Source organism: Caretta caretta, chromosome 13, assembly GCF_965140235.1.
Source record: "Caretta caretta isolate rCarCar2 chromosome 13, rCarCar1.hap1, whole genome shotgun sequence".
Lineage (NCBI taxonomy): Eukaryota > Metazoa > Chordata > Testudines > Cheloniidae > Caretta > Caretta caretta.
This window is the reverse complement of record NC_134218.1, coordinates 25,117,866-25,141,302: the sequence shown is the minus strand read 5'-3', so window position 1 is coordinate 25,141,302 and position 23,437 is coordinate 25,117,866. Positions and strand designations below refer to the sequence as shown.

The following is a 23,437-nucleotide window of genomic DNA, read 5'->3' as shown; positions in this document are numbered from 1 at the left end:
TGAAGCTGCTTCACCATGTATACCTGCTTCCTCATGTTCTTCCACCCCCTTTTACATTGCAGCTGATCTCTGCCCCAGCAACTCTGGGAGTTGTGACTGCTTGTGCAAGGTGTGTTGCCTGTCTATACGAGATTGTAAGTGATTTGGGGCAGGGACTTGGTCATCTGATGTCTATAAAACTCCTTGCTTGGCATTATAAAAATAAAAATCTGCCAACAATCTGTCAGCCAAGGAAGGCTAGATGGGATGGGGACTCATTTGGGAGCCTATCAGTCCTGCTTCTTAATCAGCCAAGTGGGTCTCTGGGGAGAAATACAAGAGAGTAGCCTACGTTATTACTCTCTCTCTCTCTCTCTATATATATATCTATAAAAATATAGTGCTCTCAGCTTGCACAGCACTTCACAGAGCCAATAAAGACTGATTCCTTGCCCCAAAGTGCATAGAGGATCAAGGGAGGATCAAAACAACAGACAGATGTAACACAGGGCAGGGTGGAATGAAGATGCGAAAAACAAGGTTGCATGGTCACTTGGGGCTAGCATGGGTGTCTACATTGGTTTGTTTTAGTTAACGTAATTTAATTGTGATTAGAGCTCAGGCTGCCCACACTGGTACTATAGCTGGGTGCAGAGTTTTAAATATGCTCACGTGATTCACATGCTGCGGATATAGTCTTGCTGGACCAGGGAGAGAACTAGGAGGAGGACGGAGTTTGTCAGTGCAGTCACGTTCCCCATGGTACAGATGGAAGGAGGAGCCTCAGGACATGTGACCTGATCAGAAATGGGCACATGGTTTAAAATCTATCACCCACATTTGTACCGTGAAGAGTTCTTCCTTGCCCCTGGCATAGTGACTTTTGCCAGTACAGAATGGCAGCATTTTACACACACGTGGCACTGGTGTGAGCGACAACTCTAGGTGCAGAGTAAAGGAGACTCATGCCCCCGGGTCTGAGTGATGGGTTCATGCAGACTCTCCTCTAGACAGAACTCTTCTCTCTGTGGCATCCACGGGTCCCTGTAGAGACACTGAAGGTGGAAAAAGCAAACCTGAAAACGAGTGCACCTGATACCCATTCATTCACTTCATTTTCCTTTTGTTTCAAGGTAATTGAATTGGTTAAAAAATTCGGCACAAAGCAATGGACACTGATAGCGAAGTACCTGAAAGGCAGGCTGGGGAAGCAGTGCCGGGAACGCTGGCACAACCACCTGAACCCCGAGGTGAAGAAGTCCTCGTGGACGGAGGAGGAGGACCGAATCATTTTTGAGGCTCACAAAGTTCTGGGGAATCGCTGGGCTGAGATTGCCAAGCTGCTGCCTGGGAGGTAGGGCCCTTGCCTGATGCTAATACCTTAAGAGTCAGATATGCTGTTGAAATATGTGTATCTGAGGGATGCTGAGAATATGGATTCTTAATTTCATCAGGAGCCGTCACCTCTAAAATGCACATTGACTGTGGCTTTTCTCTCCAGGACTGACAATGCTGTGAAGAACCACTGGAACTCCACCATCAAACGGAAAGTGGACACAGGAGGTTTCCTCAGTGAAACAAAAGACTCTGAGTCCCTGTACTTGTTGGTGGAAGTGGAGGGCGAAGAAAGCCAAAGTGTCCAGAGTGCCGGGAACCAGGTACAGCACCAGCTGGCTGATAAAATCTTGCAGTGGAAGATCTTGCATTTTGGTTGATGGTGAGGTGTGCATTGTTCTGTTAATGCAGATCAGAGACATTAATCCACAGCCATGTTGCCCTTCAGAATGAATGTGCCAAAGCTGTGTGCCTGGCTGTGCTGTCTGTACCCACTAGCTTGCCACGCTGTCAGCCAGGAATAGAACTCAAGAATCCTGATTCCAAAACTCTTCTCCTGTCTAGAAAGTAGTTGTGTAAGCCACTGGTGCAATGCATGTTCCGTCCTTTAGTGCTGGTCCATAGAGAGGATAACAGGCTGGTTCTCTGAGCTCAAGTGGGAGAGGTCTGTGATGTGGATCTGAAGAGCCTGGGTACAAACCCTGCTGATGATGTATGTTTGTGTGGGTAGAGGGGGGGTGGTGGTGGTATTGTTTTTTTTGTTTTTTTTTTAAACCTAGGAAATTACATACAAAAATATACATTAAAAGAACATTAAGTCATGCTCTCTAAAGTTAAGAAATGCCTGATGTAAGGGTGCCTGTGTAAGCTTAATTCAGTTATTCTTTGTGTGTGTGTGTGCAGTGTGGCACAGTCTTTAATTACATGGTCACATACTGATTGTTTTACAAGACTCCTCCATTTGGTGAAGAGGACTGTAAGAAGAACAAGGATAATTCTGTTGTGGTTAAGACACTGGACTGGGGCCTAGGGAGCTGGGTTGTATTTCTGGCTCTGCCACAGATTTTCCATATGATGCTAACAAGACTCCAGCACAATGCATACGCACAAGGGGGCTGAACTAAGGTTGCACGGGGGACCTCAGTCCTGGCACTCCCTAACCCCTGAGAGCTTGATTTTGCAACCTTAGCGTTCTTTTGATATATGGCTTTTGTGTTTTCAAAGAAAAACCTACATGCTAACTGGCCTGCTGATACCTTGGAAATAAAGGAGGAAGAAGCCAGTGAGGAGGAAGCAGCTGGCTTCCAGGAGCTGCCCTCTGAGCAAGCAGCTGCAACACTGGCAGAGGACAATGCCGAGGGGGCCCCAAAGGACGTGGCACCTGAAGACGCATTGCCGGACGGCACCTTTCCATACAAATGGGCAGCTGACACTGCCAACTACTTGAGCCTGACTTCGGGACCGGCCTTTACGGAAGCTCTGGACATGATGGAATCGGTAAGAGGGGAGTGATGTCTTGTCTCCTAATATACACCTCTGAGAGGGAGGCAAATGGTGTGGCCCAGTCCCACAGCCCCCACACGATCCTTGTCGATGCGTTGGTTTCAGTGGGGCTGCTTGTGTGATTAAAGACTCCAGGCTTGGGTTCTCACTACCTGCTTTCAATCCCGGAATGCTCAAGGCTGCAACCCAAGTCCCAATCTAGTCCTCAGTTTGTTTCAACCTGAAGTCAGTTACACAGCAAAAGCTTAAACTAGGGGTTCTCATACTGGGGGTTGGGACACCTCAGGGGGTCACGAGGGTATTACATGGGTGGTCGCGAGCTGTCAGTCTCCACCCCAAACCCCGCTTTTCCTCCAGCATTTATAATGGTGTTAAATATATAAAAAAATTTATAAGAGGGGCCGCACCCTTTCCTATGTGAAAGGGGTCAGCAGTACAAAAGTTTGAGAACTATTGGCATAAACCTTCCAACAGGGATGTGATTGACTGGCTAGCCCTGGCCAGCCTGCCTCACAGCTGCTGCTCAGAGCATGTCACAGAGGAGTTAGGTTAAAAATATCAATGGGACTTGGCCATCTTGTTTAAAATGGACCCTATTCAGCTTTCCAGGCAACTAGCTTCTCCGACTGACCTTCCTATTCATGGAGGATGTTAGACTGTGGGGAACATGACCCCATTTGGATCCATGCAGATGTGGGGCTAGAAGTGAAGGACTGAATCAGGACTGTCCTTTCCATTGGCAAAGCTGTGTGGGGACCAGGACTGAAGTAGCAGGCGGGAAGCGAGGCAGAAGTGAGGGGTGTTGACTGAACTTCGTGGAAGAAGCTTGGGCTGAGACTGTCCAAGTGCCTGCGGAGTTTGGGAGTCCACTTCCCATTACATTGAATGGGAATTGGGCTTCCAGTTCTCTTACACAGCTTTGAAAATCTCAGCCTTGTAGAGAAACTGTCTGCATTTTCCTAGGCATGGTGTACACTTAAAAGTTTTGTTGACATAGCTGCCACCCCCTAACCAGTCTCGACTCAGTGTTGTCAACAGAAGAATGCCCCTGTTGGCGTAGCTACCGTTGTTCTGGGAGATGGTGTTCCTACACCGATGGGAAAACCCCTTCTGTCTGCATAGGCTGTGCCTATACCAGAGGGGGATGCAGAAGAGCCTTCAGGAAGGTGGGGCTGGGGCCAGCCTCCACGGGGGGCGGGGAGGGAGTGCCACCCAGCTCCACGGGGTGGGGGGGGGCATGACGGGGGTTGGGGGCACGAGGTAAAAAGTTTGGGGACCACTGGTCTAGGCTACGGGGTTATACTGGTGTAGCTCTGGTGACGTAGCTATGCCAGTATAGTCTCTCTAGTGTAGACGTACCCCTAGTCTCTAATGCTGCTAAGTCTGTTACTGTCATGAACGCTAAATGCAGCCCCAAACTGAAGTCTGTTGTGGGGGATTCATTTTAATTAATTTTTGAGTTTCTTGGCCTTGCTGATCTTAAAATGTATTGCAGGATGCCACTGCCTTCAGAAGGGCCAATGTCTACAGGAGGAGCGCTTTACTAGTGTAGGAATACCAGCAAAGCGCTCCTCGTGTGAACGCAGCTGATATCGGTTTAGCTTATACCGCCCAAGCTATCTGGGCAAAAAAACAGCTTTTCCAGTGTAACTGTGACTACACTGGCCCAGCTGTGTTGGTCAGGGATCACGCCTCCTCGTGCCCTGGCTGACAGAGCTCTGCCAGCAGAAGTTTGTAGTGTAGCCCTGGCCTTATGTAGCATGTAAATGAAATGTCCCTGCAGGCAACAGAGGGCGCAGTGCGGGCCCTGGGAACTACAAGGGTTAGATTCTCCATTCTCTTTGTGCAGTTGCGTCGAGCAGTGCAAAGTGGATGTAAAATGCTGCCGTATTGATTTGCACTGGTGCAAAGGACTGCATAGGGTGTGGAAGACAGACTTGGGCCCCACGTCTTTTATAGACCAAATGTTCAGCCTTTGAGGGTCATTGGAGCCTGTTGCTAGGCCCTACCTTTGCACTGGTCTGTGAGGTTGTGTCCTGTGGCGGCTCAGGACGCTGCTCGTTCTTGGCCATTTCTAACCGTCTCTCTTGTCTGGTAGGACCCAGATGGGTGGTGTGACCTGACTCACTTTGACTTGCCTGAGGATCCAGCTGCTGGCGACAGCAGCAGCAACAGCCCGGTCAGGCAAGCCCCCAACAAGCCCACAGCTCCTGTACCCCATGTGACGGAGTATCGCCTGGATGGCCACACCATTTCAGACCTGAGCAAAAGCAGCAAGGGCGAGCTGATCCCCATCTCCCCCCGCTCAGAGGTGAGCTCTGGCACACCGCCCTCCGTGCTTAAGAGGCAGAAGAAGAGGAAGATCTCCCTCTCGCCCGTCACGGAGAACACCAGCTATTCCTTCATAGACTCCTGTAACAGCATGACGCCCAAGAGCACCCCGGTGAAGACGCTGCCCTTCTCCCCCTCCCAGGTATGTAGCTAGATGGGAATCAGGCTGTCAGGATTTCTTCCCTGCTCTGAACTCTAGGGTTCAGATGTGGGGACCCGCATGAAAGACCCCCTAAGCTTGTTCTTACCAGCTTAGGTTAAAAACTTCCCCAAGGTACAAACTTTGCCTTGGCCTTAAACAGTATGCTGCCACCACCAAGCGTCTTACACAAAGACCAGGGAAAGAGCCCACTTGGAGACGTCTTTCCCCAAATATCCCCCCAAGCCCTACACCCCCTTACTGGGGAAGGCTTGATAAAAATCCTCACCAATTTGCATAGGTGAACACAGACCCAAACCCTTGGATCTTAAGAACAATGAAAAATCAATCAGGTTCTAAAAAAAAGAATTTTAATTAAAGAAAAGGTAAAGGAATCACCTCTGTAAAATCAGGATGGAAAATAGTTTACAGGGTATTCAGATTCAAAACACAGAGGATCCCCCTCTGGGCAAAACCTTAAAGTTACAGAAAACAGTCCCTCTTAACACGGGGAAAATTCACATAAAACAAAAGATAAACTAATCTGCCTTGCCTGGCTTACCTATACTGGTTACAATATTGGAGACTTGGATTAGGATGCGTTGGAGAAGATGGATTTCTGTCTGGCCTCTCTCAGTCCCAAGAGAGAACAACCACGTAAACAAAGAGCACAAACAAACCCCCCACAAGATTTGAAAATATCTTGTCCCCTTATTGGTCCTTTGGGTCAGGTGCCAGCCAGGTTAGCTGAGCTAGTTAAACCCTTTACAAGTAACAGGATGTTGCCTCTGGCCAGGAGGGATTTTATAGCACTGTATACAGAAAGATGGTTACCCTTCCTTTAATATTTATGACACAGGCGAAGCTCATTCTGTTGCTGTCTGCTTGGGACACTGTGCATGAATTAGAGGGTCTGTGCTGGTACTTTATTTATTGGCCATAATGCAGTCGACACTGATCAGCTCTGTTTGCTTAATATTTATCATGCCACTTGCCTTGAAATGGGCACTGCCAGTTTGTAGGATGGTGGTGGAATTCTGTTCTCTGCTCATCGCAGTGGTATCTGAGCACCTTCCAGGAGTCCATTAGGTTACGCAACTAGACATCTGGCACATGTTTGTTCTCTCATCCTCTCCCCAGGGGGAGAAGCGTGTGCAGAGGAGTGTCTTGCTTTGGTAGGCTGTGTGGTTTTTTTTAATCTAAATATATCTGTTGCTTTTTGTTAGAGAAGGTAAGGTCAAAGAAATGACCACCGAGCGGGAAATGGAGAGGTTTGAGATGATCCTTAGTTTTGGGGGGAGTTCGTTCCACAGGCTCGGACCAGCCCCCAGAGGGTGTGGCCAGTCTCGCTGCAGTTTGTGTAGGGTACCTGTCTTTCCCTTGCTGAGCCACAGGACTGGCGTTCTCTGGCCGCTTGTGTTCATTAGACATGCCGTGGGAGATGGGGCACGTGAATAATGGGGCACACGTTCAGCTAAACCGAAGCCCAGCCTCCCTGTATGAGGTGGCTGCAGTTAGGTAGGTGGAGGCACACACATCCAGCTCTTCACCCACAGTTAAACTGAGGATGAGAATTGCCCCTCCCCTGCTTAGAAGCTGCTTGGCCTATTGCTGGGCAGCCGGCATCGCCCGCACAGCATCATTATGGTGTATGCAGTTTGTCTCCTCCCAATGGGGAGGGGGGGTACCCTGAGGGCAGAAGCCCTCGAAGAAGCTGCTTCTGTTCAGTCCATGTGCTTGTCACCCAGCCAGGTTTAGGAGCAAACACTTTGGGCAGGTGTTGTAATCCAAGCCCTCTCCTCCTCACCAGCTGCTGCGGTAAGGAGAATGCTGTGTGCAGCAAGGACAAGTCCTAACTCAGGTTCTTACTCCAATGTTGGCCCTACTCTGACTCCTGCCCACACGCTTTCTCGAGTGTGGTCCCCTTTTACCCAGGCTAGTTGACCCTGAGTTCTGCCAGCACTCGTGCTGCTAACACAGCCGCTCAGCAGTGTGCACTCCAGTGCCTTCCCACAGTTCCCTGGGCTGTGTTACCTACTCCCTGCTTGTGAACCAGAGGTCACCTTCCAGTTCATACAGCCTGGTGTGGTGTCTGAACTGTACATTTGCTCGTGGCTTGCTGTACCTGCAACGCTTCCATATTTCTACTGCGTGTCCACAGCACTTGAACAGGAGAGACTGTGGCCAGGAGGTCTTCCCAGCATGCTGCCAGCTGGCCAGAGGCTGACCCGTGCTCCTGGTGGACCTCTGCTGTGAGGCCAGCATGAGCCATGAGTTCAAGGCCAGGACCTGAAGTCTACACTTCTGTGATGCAAACCCCTGAGTTAGTTTTGCAGTGAAGACATTCCCTTAGGCTGTGAGTTCGTTGGGACAAGGACTGTTGCTTATGCTGTGTTCCTACAGGACTCAGTACAATTGTATTATTGTTTGTTATCATAACACTGAGGAGCCCCAGTCACAGAGCTGGGCCCCATGGTGCTAGGTGCTGAATGGACACTGAACAACAAGACAGTCCCTGCCCCACAGATCTTGCAGTCTACATATAAGACGAGAGACAACAGATGGAGACAGAGAGATGGGGGAGTACCAGGAAACAATGAGGCCAGGTCTGTACTACAAAATTAAGTTGACCTGACATACGTTGGCATCCAGCTGCTGCAGTAATTACATTGCTTGTGCGTGTCTACGCTTTGCTACCTGTGTCGGTGGTGTGCGTCCTGCCCAGGAGTGTCCGTTGTTCTGTCAGTGTGGGGCATTGTGGGATGGTTCCTGAAAGCCAGTAACAGTCAACATAAGGAACGCAGTGTCTACACCAACACTGCGTTGACCTAACTACATCGACCTTGACTTTGTGCCGCTTGTGGATGTGGAGTTCAGTGTAGCTGGGCAGTTACATCAGAGGGAGTGAAATTTGAGCGTAGACACTTCCATAGCTAGGCTGATGTAAGCTGCCTTGCGCTGACCTGATGCTGTAGAGTAGACCAGGCCTGAGACAGTGCTGGGCAGCGTGGCAAGCAGTGGTCTCAGCACACCAGCTGCCTAAGTATTGTCAGGTTGGGGTGTTTTGTTTTGTTGTTGTAGGTGTCACAGCAAAGGAGAGTTTTAAAGAGGAATGCAGGGGACAATTGGCCTTCAGGCACCACCACACCTTCCATGTTTAACCTCCCCATGCACACCTTGTGTGTGATCATGCCTCCCTCTGCTCTGTGACCAGCATAGAGGATAACAGCCAGTCACTCCTTTTAGCTTATGTGGATTTTGGTGCACAATGGCTCATGATCTCTCCCCTCTGATGGCCGCTGATGGGTTCGGCCTCCTCCTCTCTGTATCGTACCTTGGCAGTGTTAGAGCCGGTAACCTCAGAGCCCTCCTGGGAGGTAGTTCGGTATCACCCATTTTCATGGGCACAGAGATCATGAGCTGCTGTCTCACAGTGAATCTGCAGCAAAGCTGGGACAGAAAGCTGATCTCCCGACTCCCGGGCTCTTCCTCCAACCGCAAGGCCAGTCTCCTGCGATGAATGTAACAAAAATAACTCTTACCCGAGTGGAGTAAGAGTGTGGGGGGCACCTGGAAGGCGTTTTCCTCGCTGGCCTTATCTTCCCAAGGAATAAAGGCAATCTCTTAATACGAATTATGAGCATGGGGTAAAAGCATCATGAAGAGGAGGCAGTGTGTGGTTTTAACATGAGTTAATAGGCTGAGTTAGACAATGGGGCAGCGCAGGCTTTACTTGACCTGCTAACTCATGTGAAAACTACAAACTGCTTTGTCTTCACTAGGACTTACCTTGTGATAACTCATGTTAGCCAACACTTGTTTTCCTGTGGTGAAGATACACCCACTGGAGCCTTGCTAAACACACATGTACAGCTTGAACGACATCAGTATAGTCAAAGCGATACATGCGTGGATGCAGCTGTATTGGTACGCTTATATTGGCATATCTATCCCCAGAAGCAAAGAGAAATAAGCTGCACTGGTATAAGGCACTTTATACTGGTTATAACTACATCCATACTAGGTTTAAAAAAAAAATCACACCCTGAACTCACATAGTTATTCTGGTTCAAAAACTGTATGTGGATCAGGGCAAAGTCCGGATCTCCTGATCTGTGGAGGGAATATTGTTTGCCTTATTGGTAGCAAAAATACAGGTAATCAGTCAGTGTGAGCGATCCTCTTTCACGTTCAGTAAAACTAGCATAAGCTAATGGCCAGTGACAGCCTTGAATTTCCCAGGTTGTGAAGTGTGTTCTCTGTTTGTTTCTTTCCCTCACTTGGCAGTTCTTAAACTTCTGGACCAAACAGGATACACTGGAGTTGGAGAACCCGTCCCTGACCTCCACTCCCGTTTGCAGTCAGAAGGTGATTGTGACCACCCCGCTGCACAGGGACAAGACCCCGCTGCATCAGAAAAACTCAGCGTAAGTCATACCCCACTCTCCCAGGCTCATCCCAGCTTGCATCACACAGCAGGGAGGCTGAACTGTCTCCGGAGTGGTGTCCTGTAGCTGTGGCAGCCCCACGGGAAGGAAAGGGGGGATGCAAATAGTGGGCTTTATCTAGTTTTTGAGTTCCACAAGTGTATTCTGTTTTTCTGGAGGGCTGCTGTATTGTAACATATTTTAATAGTGAATTGTGGGCCGAACCTTCTGGAACGAAAGTGTCCGACTATAAAGTGGGCTAGGGTATTTAAAGTGAGCAAGGCACATTTGTAGAGGCTGGATCTGGAAGGGGAAAGTCTCGCCAATTAAGCAATGGGATCTGCTCATGGTGATGAAGTGCCTCTCTCCAAAGCAGTTTCTTCTGAATGCTGCTGGGTGTGGTCTCTTGCTCGCACTGACCAGAAGGGCATTCAGTTGGAATGGTGAGGTCGGAATCATTTCTATGGTTGTATTCTGCCCTTCATCTTCAAAGGCAGGGAAATATTTCACACCTTCTCCAGAGCCACTAAGCTGTGGGGAAGGGACGCTGGTGGATTAGATTGAGTGCCCAGTCCTGGTGTTAGAATGCCTGGCAGAACCTGCTCTGTCTATACGGAGTTGGAACTTTTGCTTCTGGGCACGTGTCTTACTGGGGAATGTTGCTGGACTATGGACCTGGCTGCTAACAGGACTTTCTGGACCCCTGTAACTCTTCTCCACTGTGTGTTGTCTACAGGTGTATCCCCTGCCTGACAGAGTTCGTGGAGCATGCTTTCCTCTTAAGTCTTGTCCACTCAAGGAAACTGATGTGCATAGTTGTTCCACAATAACTCTCCCATACGGATACTCAATTCCGGATTAAAAGTCACTTTATCCCAGAATAATCACTTCACTCACAAAGCAGAGTAATTGTGCCACAATAAAATCACTTTTATTCCAGAAGAGCATCCACACGGGACAGTTATTCCAGAATAGCTTAATTATGGCCGAATAGCTTAATTATGGCCAAATAGCTGTGCTGGTCAATTTCCCCCATGTAGACAGGGCCTTGCCTGCATTACATAGCCTTGTCTGAGCCAGAGCCTTTCCTGCAGCAACGTGCGTTGTTGTGTGCTCAAGACCAGATTGAGATGGGTGGGTGGGAGAGGGAAGGGCTGTGGGTGGGGATCTGTGTTTCACCCACCTTGTTGACTGAAGAGTGATTTGCCAAGTGATCTGGTGGAGATCTAACTGAATAACGTCTGGCTCTGTCAGAGCCACTTGGGTGGTGCTGCCAGAAGGCATGTCTGCTATTCCATTGCTCTTTAGCCCCTGCAGCACACCCAGCCAGGGAGGTTCACGCCATCCTTGTTATTGTGATGTAAGACCCCAATTCCTGTGTCTGAAGTGTCAGGGTGTTTCTGGAATGCATGTGCTCTCGGAAGGCGAGGCAGTGCAGCCCTGGGGCTGGAGGGCCAGAGCATGCTTCCTCTCTTGTGGGGGGAATGCTTGGGGGACACCTGCGTGCCGTGCTCTGCTCCTGACCTCCTCCTCTCTCTCTGTCTGCTGACAGGTTTGTCACCCCAGATCAGAAATACGTAGCAGACAACACGCCCCACACACCCACGCCTTTTAAGAACGCCCTGGAAAAGTACGGCGCCATGAGGCCACTGGTGAGTATTTAACCAACATGCGTGCCCTGCCTAGCATTGTCCAGTGCTGCTAGCTGTGCTCCTGTAGCCCCCGATGACAAAAATCTCATCTTCACCCTTGAATATTCTGGCATGATCTGCCAGTGAAAAGGCCTTCGGATATGCGGTGCGAAAGGGCCCATCAGCCAATCTTTGTGCATTTCTGTTTTCATTGTTAACGTTACCAGTGTGCTTGGGTGTTGGCACATTCTTTGGCTGAGATGGGGGGCTGTGGGGAACACTGTCCTAAAATGGTATGGTGAATATGCTCCCATATTATGCTCCCATAAGTGACCACTTGGACTGAGGTACTTTATAAATCCCCTAAAAAGAAAAGGAGTACTTGTGGCACCTTAGAGACTAACCAATTTATTTGAGCATAAGCTTTCGTGAGCTACAGCTCACTTCATCGGATGCATTCATTGGAAAATACAGTGGGGAGATTTATGTACATACAGAACATGAAACAATGGGTGTTACCATACACACTGTAACGAAAGTGATCACATAAGGTGAGCTATTACCAGCAGGAGAGCTGGGGGGGGTCTAGGGGGAAACCTTTTGTAGTGATAATCAAGGTGGGCCATTTCCCACTGAATGCATCCGATGAAGTGAGCTGTAGCTTACGAAAGCTTATGCTCAAATAAATTGGTTAGTCTCTAAGGTGCCACAAGTCCTCCTTTTCCTTTTGCGAATACAGACTAACACAGCTGCTACTCTGAAACCTGTAAATCCCCTGTGTTCATGCTGCAGCTTTCGGTTCCTTTGTGAGCCTAAAAAGAAACTGACCCAATGGGTTTTTTCTTCTGAGTTTAGCAGTTGTTTGGGACTCCCCGTCGAGTGGAGACCTGGTGCTATTCCAGAATAACCAGCGATGCTGTGTAGACCAGCTGGGAAGTCAGGCTGTGGGTATGGCACCCCTTGCCTGCCGAACAATTATCGGAGATTCTTGATGCATTTGCTCTCCTGAAGCTTCTGCTGTAGGGTCCTGTATCCTCACTGCATCAAGGGCCTGTGCAGAGGCCGGGCTGGCTGAGCTCTCGTGTCATTCACACTTAAATGAACAACGGCCCTGCAGACTGAGTTGCAGTGGGGGGACGTCTCCACTGACGATATAATTGCAGCATTAGCACAGGTTCACCTGCACCGTAAATCCAGACATGTAACTGTAGCCTGCACTGTAAACCCTGTGCTATGTTCCTCCCCCATATGTCCTTCACCCCAGCCGCAGACCCCTCACCTGGAAGAAGACTTGAAGGAAGTGCTCCGGAGTGAAGCTGGCATCGAGTTGATCATAGAGGATGATGTGAAGCCAGACAAACAGAAAAGGAAACAAGGAGTGAGTGTCTCGTCTTACAGCTGCTGCCCCTGCTGTGATCCTGTCTGGTTCCTTGTGCAGGGTCAGGCCAGGGAAGTACTGGGTGGGAGAGTCGGAGGAAAGCCCAGGTGCTACAGGGAAGTTGGTGATTTAGTTGCTGGCGCCCTTCCCGCTAAGGGCCTGATTCTGCAGAGCACTTGAGCACATGCTTAACTTTTAGCACATGAACAGTCCTGCTGGAGTCAGTGGGCTACTCGCATGCTTAAAGTGCTTCTGGATTGTGGCCTAACCCATTCTGACCCAATGCCCCAGCATAATACTGGGCACGATGTGTTCTGGAGTTGTCATCTCTCAGCTCAGACTTAGAATGGGGGTTCTGAGCACTGGGGGAATAAAGATCCTCAGGCACTTCTCCCAGGGCTTGGAACATTAGCCCAGGCCTCCTGGGCAAATTCCGTCTTGGCCGGTCCTGTTCTGCTGACCTTCCCTTCCCAGACTTGCCAGGATTTCTGTTTTTAAGTCGGTTGTTCTCCATGCTAGAAATCATACCAATAAAAGCCATGGCAGAGCGGGTGCGCTCACTTGAGCTGTGATGGTCACAGTAGAGACCCAACCCGTTATTTACACTGTCTGTCAATGCCAGATGTGATTTGACTTTCTGCCACCCACACGGCACAGGTGCCCCAGCTTGCTCACAGCTAACAGCAAGCCCTACGTCTCCGGATGTGTACTCTGCATCTGGGACAATTGGTTTGACTGTTTAAAATACCCTCAGGAGAGAGATTTGTTCATTCAAACCATCCGCCTCCAGGCGGATTAGATGGGGCTGGTAGTGGGACATGGGGCCTTTTGCTTTTGGGTTTCTGTCCCAATGTAGCCCTAAAGGTGTTGCTGTAGAAGGGCTGGCCTGCATGAAACACGCTGGTGGGTCTCCGTGGACAGGCAGCCCCACCATGAGCTGTCCCACCATGAGCCACCCCACCCTTTTGGCAGAGAGGCCAAGCAGTGGATGGGACAAAGAGAAGGAGCTCCCCACTCAGCACTCTAGAGCCCCACGGTTAGGTGGAGCTGGGGAGTTTCTCCCTGCTCTGTAAAGGCAGGTGTTCAGCCTCTAGGGGTTGTGAGTCTCTGGTCTCTTCCACCACAGTGACATTCACAGGAAATGTTTTAATGCCACTGAGCCTCCGTGGTCCCCAGCCCCTCAAGCCCAAACAGTTGTGTGATGGTGACCCTTCCCTCTCTCTACGGAACTAGAAAATGCTCACCGAGCCCCACTTTCCTGTTGCTATTGCTCTGTCTCCCCTGCAGGCTAGCGCTTACGGTTGCTTGCTTTGCTTCTCTTGTGTTTCCCAGCTGCACAGGAGTCCCATCAAGAAGGTCAGGAAGTCTCTCGCCTTGGACATTGTGGATGAGGATGTGAAGCTGACTGTGTCCACCATGCCCAGGTCCATCTGCTTCAAAAGAGCACAGGTCAGGGATGCTCAGATGAGGGTGGGGAGGGAGGGCTGGACACAGATGCTGTGAGACGTGTGCTTGCATGATAAGACGTGTCTGTGTGAATGTAGAGGAAAACTTAAGGCTGGCTATGAGTTGGATTCCCCTGCAGACATCTCTGAAACACAGGAACAATCAGAAATGTCCGAGGATGGCTATGAAATCTGATTAACTATACTGGATTAACTGGGGCTTTAGGTGTGCCAGTGAAACAAATATTTAATGAGATAAATGTGACGATAAGAGGGAAGGACCTGCTTGGAAAACTGCCTCCCCTTTCCTCTTTTCTCCACCCAAATGGATGGTGCAACTTAAACCTGGCTGTCCACTTCCTGCCTCTATGCTAGGTCATGCACACGGTGCTGAATGTAATGGAGGAGGGGTGGCCTTAACTTAATGTTTTATGCATTGTGCTTTCCGATCCCATTGTAAACCTCTCCTCTCTGAAGAACTGAATATCTGGAACACTAAATGCAGCACACAACGAAACGTACCGAAATGAGCCCATTCTGTGTTGGTTATTCACGGGATCAGATATAAAATAACTGGAGCATTTTGGTGAGAGCTCCTGTCAGACGTGTGGCTCTTTAGTGTATTTTATTAGACTTATAAAGTTCTTATTCATTTTGGTGTTCTTGTGCCCCATTAAGTTTGATGCAATGATCAACGTTTGATTATGGAGCTTGTTAAAGGGAAATAGATTTGCCAAGATACAGATTTATGTCCACATTCAGCCCCTGGTGTAACGCCATGAACTTCAGTGGAGTTGCAGCAAGGATGAATTTGGCCCATGTATCTTAAAAACACAACAGTATAGTGCACACAGCGAACAACCTGCGGACTGTTATAAGAGGGAGAATGATAAATGGAACTCATGCTGTTAATGCTATTCTCACTGCGCTTGGCTTGAACAGTGAAAGTAGATTAGCCGGTTTCATTTTCTGGCTCCCATGTGCTAGCCCAGTACTGATATGTTTGGATGGCACAAAGAGCAGGGGAGTTTCTAAATCTACGCACAGACTTTAACTGAATTTGTTAAGTGCACCTAATGGAAAGATTTCTGCTCGCTAGGCCTTAGGGTCTGTCTGTGCTACATCTGGCAACTAGCCTCCCAGCCTCGGGCCACAGCCTTGCAGTAGGGGGGCTCACCGCAAGCGCATTAAAAATAGTTGTGGCTTGAGCTGGCGCTCAGATTCTGAAGCCTGGGACAGGGAGGCTTTAGAGCCCAAACCACAATGTCAAAGTCCTGTCTACACAGATGTTTTTAGCATGCCAGCCAAGCCCCACTGCCCAAGTCTATGGAGCTGGGCTGCTCTCTCCCAGGTGCAATATAGGCATACCCTTGTACAGAGACCAGATGGACAAGGGAATTTCTTTTAATGCAACATTCCCGATCCAAAAGGCTATTGTGGGGGGGGGGAGGGGAGGTTCTCGAGAGCGGCGGCTGCTGGCCAGGCGCCCAGCTCTGAAAGAAGCGCCACAACCAGTAGCAGCGCAGAAGTAGGGGTGGCATGGTGTGGGGGGTGGAGGCGTCGTCACAACCTGAAATATTTTCAAAAGGGGTCTCAGCAAAAAAAGTTTGAGAACCCCTGTTTTAATAGACCAACTTCTGCTGGTGGAAGGGACAAGCTTTCAAGCTGCATAGAGCTCTGCGTCAGGTCCGGAAAAAATAACCCAGACGTGAAGTAATCGCTTGGTGACGCTCTGATTACTTCCCTGCATGTAGAACCTTGCTAGCATCCTAACGTGCTGTTTCTCATGCAGTTTAAATGCATGGACAGGAGAATACAGGAACACAAGTTAATGGATCTAGTTAAGTGGCATTTTCCAGTGTAAGGGAGCAAATTAACTTGGTGCGTATGTTTTTTTTTTTTTTCCTGCAGCCTGTGAGTTTCCTCTCGAGGTCTCTAAACCTTTCCTCCTCAAGCAGCAAGGACGACAGCGGTTTGCTCAATAGGGGGTTTGTGCAGGTGCACGTGAAGACCGAGAAGACTTCATCCTCCAGGAAGATCCCAAGCCAATTCAGACCACCCACTCCGGTAAATACCAGCACTGCCATCCACCCAAAAGGCTTGGAGGTTGCAGAAACCCTGTCCCTCCTGTACTGGTGAAAGGGAGATGATAGCTTGAGTCAGGAGAGAGCACTGTCCCTGGAGAGCCACACAACAGCTCAAAATGCTAGTGCCACTCACCACCCAGGCTTCGTATGCTGAGCTTTGCCTTGGTCACTGTCTCTGTGCTACAATTAAAAAACCCTCAGCAATGAATCTCCGAGCCTGGGTCACTGACTCAGGCTCACAGGGGTCAAGCTGCGGGGCTATAAAACTTCAGTGTAGACAACCTTGGCCAGCCATGGCCATGTTGTGCAGTCTAGGCATACCCTTTCTTCCCCTGAGAGGGTAGGGGATAGGAACAGAGACCCCACCTGGCCTGTGGGAGGAAAGTTAGATTGCATTGCTGTGCAGTGCCATCTGCTGGGACTTGGAGCTGAAGGGAGCACTATTCTTCCCTCTAAACCAAGATACTCTCTACCTCCTTGTTACCATATTCAAATTCAGCCACTCAGAGCAGTCATTCCCAGAATCACTTGCTCTGGATCTCAGGGCTTGGAAGGGGAGTTCACAAGAGTCAAAACTGAAACAAAATGTTTGGATTGACCTGAAACAAGCAAAAATCCAGAATTCCATTTCCTGAAATCTTTGGAAGTTTGGCTTTTCGCCCCAAGTCAGGATTTATTGGGGTGGTTGTTTTTTTCAAAATCTCTAAAGTTGTTATGGGTTGGAAAATCTGTTTTCCAACCAGCTCTATTCATGATCCGGTTCTGGCCTTTGAAGACCGACATAGGGAGTACAAACTGGCTAATCAGCCCCTTACTTATGCTGGTGGTCCCCTTGGGGCTTCCAGGCTGGGGACCCTGCAGGTCTGCGCCAGAGGAGAATTGCAGCAGTAGAAGGTTATTACATAATGATGGAGTAAAACAAGGCTGTTGGGAAGATGCAAGTTTGGTCACACTCCCTTGAAAGTCTCTAGGCCCTGGCTTTCATGCGCTGACCGGCTGCCCTGGCTAGTGGGGCATGGGGATGTTTGATGGTAGGTGGGGATGTGTGTGGCTGGGAGATGTGGTGCTAAGGGGGATCAAGGAAAGGAAGGGGTAAAAAAGTCCTAGGAAACCAACGTACTGCAAAGTACACATCAAAACGCTATCAGCTCAGCATCTCTCACCATCAGGCCCAGGGCATCTCAGCCTTGCACCAAAAATCAATGGATACTACTTAAAGAATTCAGCCAAAGTACCTTGCCTGGGGCAGGAAGGGGGATGCTGTGCTATAGTGGGTTAGATGTGGGCATTAGCAATCTGGAATCCTGCAATCTGCTCCTGCTCCTGGTTCTGCCACTGATTTTGTGGGCAATTCGCTTCCCCCTGCACTCCCACTTCCATGGAGGTTTTTGTTCTGTTTTCCAAGACACAGCCATATCCTGCTTTTGAAGTGCAAAACTCAGTGCTCTCCTAACCCTGGAGCTGCTACTGACACCTCTGCAGGAACTGGATTTTCCTGTATCTGTGGCCCAGATATTTCTCTCCAGTGTGAGACTCAGGATAGACGGAGGCAAATGGCTTAGTGAGTTTCAGAAACTGATTAGGCCCATAGCCATGGGAGATGCACTTCACATCACGTAGCAAGAGCTCTTGATTTGTGTGCTAAACTGAACACTGGCTGGGAAAGGTAACTTCCCTACCACCGGCTGGTCTTGCACAGCAAGGTACACTCTAGAGAGTTCCCACCTTCCTGCAAACAGCCATTGGCCTCTGTCAGAGCCAAGATATCAGATTAGATGGACCATCCATCTATTGCAGTGTGGAAGTTCATTTGTTGGGAACATTGTGGGCTGTTCTAACTGCAGGCTTAAATGTCAGCCCTCTAGTGATCTCTAAAAGATACTTGGTTTCATTCAGAGCGATCTGTGAGTGTACAGGGAATAGCAGGAGATGCTTTAGCAACTGGGCTGCTCGTGAGTGAGAGTCTCACACCAGAAAACTTTCGGAGGGAACTCTATGCATGGAACTGGCTGCATGGCAGTACTGTGATAACAGCGCTGCAGCAGTTAGCAAAGCCTGCCCTGTCCCCTCACCTCCCGCCTGCACGTGGCTTGGGAGGCAAGCCCTGAGGGAAGAGTCCTGGGTTCTGTTCTCTCTTCAGGAAGTTTTAAGCTTACATTGTTTCCATAGCACCAGCAGCGTGATAGGGGCTTTCCAAAAGGGTATTTGTAGGGCCTACCAAATTCACCGTCCATTTTGGTCAATTTCACGGTCATAAGATTTAAAAAATCGTAAATTTCATGATTTCAACTGTTTAAATCTGAAATTTCAGGGTGATGTAATTGTAGGGGTCCTGACACAAAAAGGAGTTGTTGGGGGGGGGGGGGGGGGCCCGCAAGGTTACTGTAGGAGAGTTTGCAGTACAGCTACTCTCACTTCTGCATGGCTGCTGGTGGCGGCGCTGCCTTCAGAGCTGGGCGGCTGGAGAGCGGTGGCTGCGGGCTGGGAGCCCAGCTCTGAAGGCAGAGCCGCCGGCAGCAGCAGGGCAGAAGTAAGGGTGGCCTGGTATGGGATTGCTCACTTACATCTGCGCTGCTGCTGGCGGGGCGCTGCCTTCAGAGCTGGGCGCCCAGCCAACAGCCGCCGCTTTCCAGCCGCCCAGCTCTGAAGGCAGCGCAGAAGTATGGGTGTCAATACCGTGACCCCCCGCAAAATAACCTTGTGACCCCCCCCCCAGCAACTCCCTTTTGGGTCAGGACCCCCAATTTGAGAAATGCAGGTCTCCCCCATGAAATCTGTATAGTATAGGGTAAAGGCACACATGAGATCAAATTTCAGAGGGGGAGACCAGATTTCACAGTCCGTGACGTGTTTTTCCTGGCCATGAATTTGGTAGGACCCTAGGTATTAGCTAACTATTCCAGGGTGGGGGAGGGAGAGGAGCTGAGCCATGTGCTGGCATGGGTGGGCTGAGCTGTGCAGTAGGTTGTGGGGCCAAGGGGATGACCCTTGTGCTTTGTGGGAGGTGGAAACAGTCCCAGGTGAGGGGAAGTAGCCGAGTGGGAATTGTTCCTGTGCTCGGCTGGTGGTGGAGGCAAGCTGGCAGCCAGCCAGACTCTTGCTGCTTAGACAGTCCAAGTTGTTCGCTGTTTCAATGCTTCATTTTCTCTTTATGAAACTTTATTTGAAAATAAACGTAGGCACAAAATGTCTGCTCTTCATCGGTGACGCCCACCTGGACGATGCTAGGCAAGCAGGTACCCCAGTGTAGTGTGACCGAGGTGCAGGAATTCAGGGTGAAATTCCTCTGTCTGATCTCTGCTGCAGATCACTTTATGATGCTCTGCACCACATTTCCAAGGGGGCACTGGAATCTTGCCCCAGCTCTTTAGCAAGAGAGAGAAGCAGAGGTCTCGCCTATGCCAGCAATTTACTTAATTTTACCACAATTGCACTCCAACCTCTGCAGGCTCACCAGTGGTAGCAACAGCAGACCTCCATTATTTGTGTTCCTGTGGCACCCAGGAGCCTCCGTTCTGGACCCAGGCCCCCACTGTGCCAGGCGCTGTACGGACACAGAACTAAAAGAGGATCCCTGCCCCAAAGGTCTTCTAGTCGAAGTGTCATCTAGACCTGTTCTGAGCAGGGCTTAACTCAGTGACTTAAGATGCATGAAGGCTCCCGCAGTTGGAGGTGCAATGGTGGGAAGCTGGTAGCATAGGCACAGCCAGAGTGACTGAATACATTCCCAGGTTGCAGAGGCGACTGGGCTCTTGTCTAGCTAACCGTGAGCAAGGGGTAATTTAAAGACCTTTGCTTGCTCCCCTTTCCCTTTTCTGCCAGTGCTTAGCCAGCTTTGGAGGGACTGTTAATGGCTACACATTTGGCTGACATCAGTTCTAAACAATTTACCTCTTTTTGGAGGGTGTCCGTTCGATGGCATCTCTCTGAAGAGTGCTTACTTCTATCCCTGGACATGTTTCATTAGACAACCTGGCAAACCTTTACCAGCCCCTGCTTGGCATTATCTAGCAACGGGAGCCAGGGCTTCTGGGTTCAGGTCATGATTCTGCCACTGTCGGTCTTGGGGCAAGTGACTGTACCTCTCCCGTCTGTACAATGGTGTTAAAGGTGCTTTGAGATCCGCTGAAAGCTCCCAGAAGCGCAAGTACAAGTGATTAACTTCTCAACCCTGCTTCTTACCTCTGACTCTTTGTCTCCAGCTAGATGTCAGCCAGAAGGGATAACTTTCTTCTCAGATGTTTGTAGTTGGATTAGATCTGTCTGTTGTAAAAGCTTTATCTTGTGATGAATGAACACTCCTTAATCGCAACAAAGCAAACCCCCCCCCCACCCAATAAACCCCCATTTGCAGTTAATTTGTCCGTTTTATAAACCACTTCTCCCAGTGTGGCGTGGGAGCGCATTGCTCTCGCCACTGACAGAGCTGCATAAATAACTTCTGGCTAAAGCTTTGAAGGCGCAGAAAGGAATAACATGTCTTGAAAGCATGGGAGGGCTGGAGGGAGGAGTGAGCCCCTGCGATCCTGAACTAGATCAAGATTGTGTGTGTATTGTGAAATCCCGTCTGTAGAATCCCAAAGAGAAAGATGACATCTGCAGTTTTGGGCTCTTCGGGGTTACTTTAGTGCTCTCCTTGGAGTCGCTAGCAGTAAGAGATAATTTGATTAGGAAATTAAGTAAAATGGCTTGCGGGAACTAAATTAGCCCCACATAAATGCACCGACAGCTGAGCCGCAGCTGTTGGTGCTGCAGTGGCTGCTTTGCTCTTAACAAATGCAGTCCTCATGGGGCCTGATTCTCTGTTGGTTTTTCCAGTGCAAAGGGGCTGTGAAGCTTATGGCTCAGCTACCAGGGAATTCCTGTGGTCTAGAAGGGAAGTCCCTGTGTGGCACAGAGCAAACATATTAGCTTCATGCCACTCACTAGCAGACATCTGTGTAAGGGGCACAACTGACCTCTCTGCACTCTGCCTGTTTCTGGATGTTGCAACAGCCCCCTGAGGCTATAGGCAGCTGAACCCAAGTTAGGGCAGCCCTCCGACTCCTCTAACATGTGCTGCATGTTTGGATGGCCCAAGAGTAGGGGATGTGCGAAGGTGATGTGAAGCCCCATTCCCCTTCTCCTCTTTGGGTCCTGCGCTGAGCAAAGTTCAAGCTCCCTGGAGAATCGACCCCTGGTGTACTTGGGCGATGCAAGTGGCACGACTTCCCTGTCCTCTAATCTTTTACTGAGGGCTATTGGGCTGTGCCTGGGACTGGAACACAGGTATTGCTGCGTTCTGATCTCCACTGTGCTCCCAACTTGCTCTGTGATCTGGGGCCAGTCACTGAACCTGGCTCCTTCCGAGGCGCAGAGCAGCACTGCTCCCATGGGAGCTCAGCTCCTCGGACCCTTTGGAATCAGGCTGCTGACTATTATGTCTGCTCCCTCTCAATCAAGTGGGGATTATAATATTGATTCCTTTACCCCTGGGGGGTTGTAAGGCTAAGTCAGTTAGCTTTGGGTAGCATGCTTTGAAGGGCTGGGTTCTTGTTCAGAGGTATTTACAGGTATCCATAGCCATCCAAATCTTAATCTATAAGCATATTTTAAAATCTCTCTCTCTTCTCCCCCATTTGCGCTAGATGTCCAGTGCATGGAAAGTAGTGGCTTGCGGTGGAACCCGAGACCAGCTCTTCATGCAAGAGAAAGCTCGCCAGATCTTAGGCACGTTAAAACAGAGCCACACGTCAAGGACATTGATCTTATCATGAAGGATTGTTGGTTTTTCTCTGCTTTGTTTTTGTTTGTTTGTTTTTAAGTAGAGGGGGAAAAGAACACACAGAAGAATTCTCTTTGGCAAAGACGCTGTTTATTTTTCCTTCTCTGAATTCTGTTCCCTGGTAGATCCCTATTTTAATAAATTGTGCTAAATACTGGATGATAAGTGGGATGTAAGTTTTGGAATTGTTTGTGGAAAACTTTAATCTGGGGGTGGGAGGGCTAGGAAAATAGCCCATCCTCCCCCCCCCCCCCCCCCCAAGAAAGATACTCCCTCCTCGTATTCTTCTCCGGAGGTAGAAATAAGCCATCCACACACCACCCCTTTCTGCCATGCCTATGAAATGGACATGAGGCATTTACCTAACCTAGGTGGAGATGTTGCTGTGCAGAAAACAGACTGAGTTAGATTCTGCTCTGGCTTCTTGGGAGCAATGTGTAAGGTCCTTGCACATTTCACCTTGCACCTCCTGGCTTTCCTTGGATGAGAGTGTTCTCCATCATCACAGGTGATGGGGGTGATAGAGGTCAGCAGAAGAAAGGATGTTGGAGGGGGCATGTCCTTCAGGATGGTTTGATTATAATTTTGAACTAGCAGCTTTCTTCCTATCTGACCCTAGGAGAATCATTTGCCCAGATGTGTGATACATACATGATATAGGAGGGGGCTGGCCAGAACCTCTTCCCCTGGGAAATGCCCTCTCCTTTTATATATTTTAATAAATCTGTTTCTTATCGGGCTTCATCAGCCTGACTTCACCACTTTATTGAGACCTGGTCCAAAGCTCTGTGGATCCACATACTGTATTGGATTTGAGTGCTTATGCCGTTCCAGGGAAGGCAGCGCTGCCTAACAGTAGTCTAGCCACTAGCAGGATTGTCTGACTCGAGCAGAGCAGGGGGTTAGTTCCAGCATTTCTCCTGTTGTGAACAAGTGGAGAGTGCCTTGATTCTCTAGAGAGAGAGTGTGAGTGAATGGGAACAAACTAGAAGGGAAGAGATCAGTTAAACTGGAGAAGGATGGGGCCTTAAACGCCAGCAGCCCAAGGGACTGCATGAGGTTCTATGCTTTGGTGTTCCACCAGCCCTGCTCCTGTGCAGCGGATAGATCAGCCCCATCTCCAGCAGAGACAGTCGGGATTGCTTTCCTCCACCATCCAGCAGCTTGGGCCTCTCATGCTGAGAACTGCTTTTGCTTAAGGTTTCTGGTTAACTGGTATACACTGTGGCTATGGGCTTTCTGCGTTTGCAGCCCGAACGCTGCAGCACCAAGATCTAGAAACAACCATGCTATGGTGGGCAGCAAATGGGTGTCCGCAGACTCACCAAATACTCACTGGGGCCCTGATTCAGCAAAGCAGTTAAGCTAATTCTTAAGGCTCATTGACTTCAATAGAACATAAATGCAGGCTTAATTGC

General features: G+C 49.4%; 1 protein-coding gene across 2 annotated transcripts in view; it reads left to right on the top strand.

Moving 5' to 3' along the window:
- The window catches only part of MYBL2 (MYB proto-oncogene like 2), a 39,873-nt gene extending 17,689 nt beyond the window's left edge, over nt 1-22,184 (top strand). For both annotated transcript variants that reach the window (XM_048820331.2, XM_048820332.2), the window contains exons 5-14: nt 1,113-1,333; nt 1,481-1,637; nt 2,539-2,811; nt 4,916-5,290; nt 9,575-9,714; nt 11,267-11,366; nt 12,610-12,723; nt 14,056-14,172; nt 16,080-16,235; nt 21,883-22,184. In XM_048820331.2, coding sequence (XP_048676288.1) covers nt 1,113-1,333; nt 1,481-1,637; nt 2,539-2,811; nt 4,916-5,290; nt 9,575-9,714; nt 11,267-11,366; nt 12,610-12,723; nt 14,056-14,172; nt 16,080-16,235; nt 21,883-22,011 — 1,782 coding nt within the window. In that variant the 3' untranslated portion in view covers nt 22,012-22,184. The remainder of the gene's footprint in view (nt 1-1,112; nt 1,334-1,480; nt 1,638-2,538; nt 2,812-4,915; nt 5,291-9,574; nt 9,715-11,266; nt 11,367-12,609; nt 12,724-14,055; nt 14,173-16,079; nt 16,236-21,882) is intronic.
- Nucleotides 22,185-23,437: the final 1,253 nt, after the last annotated feature.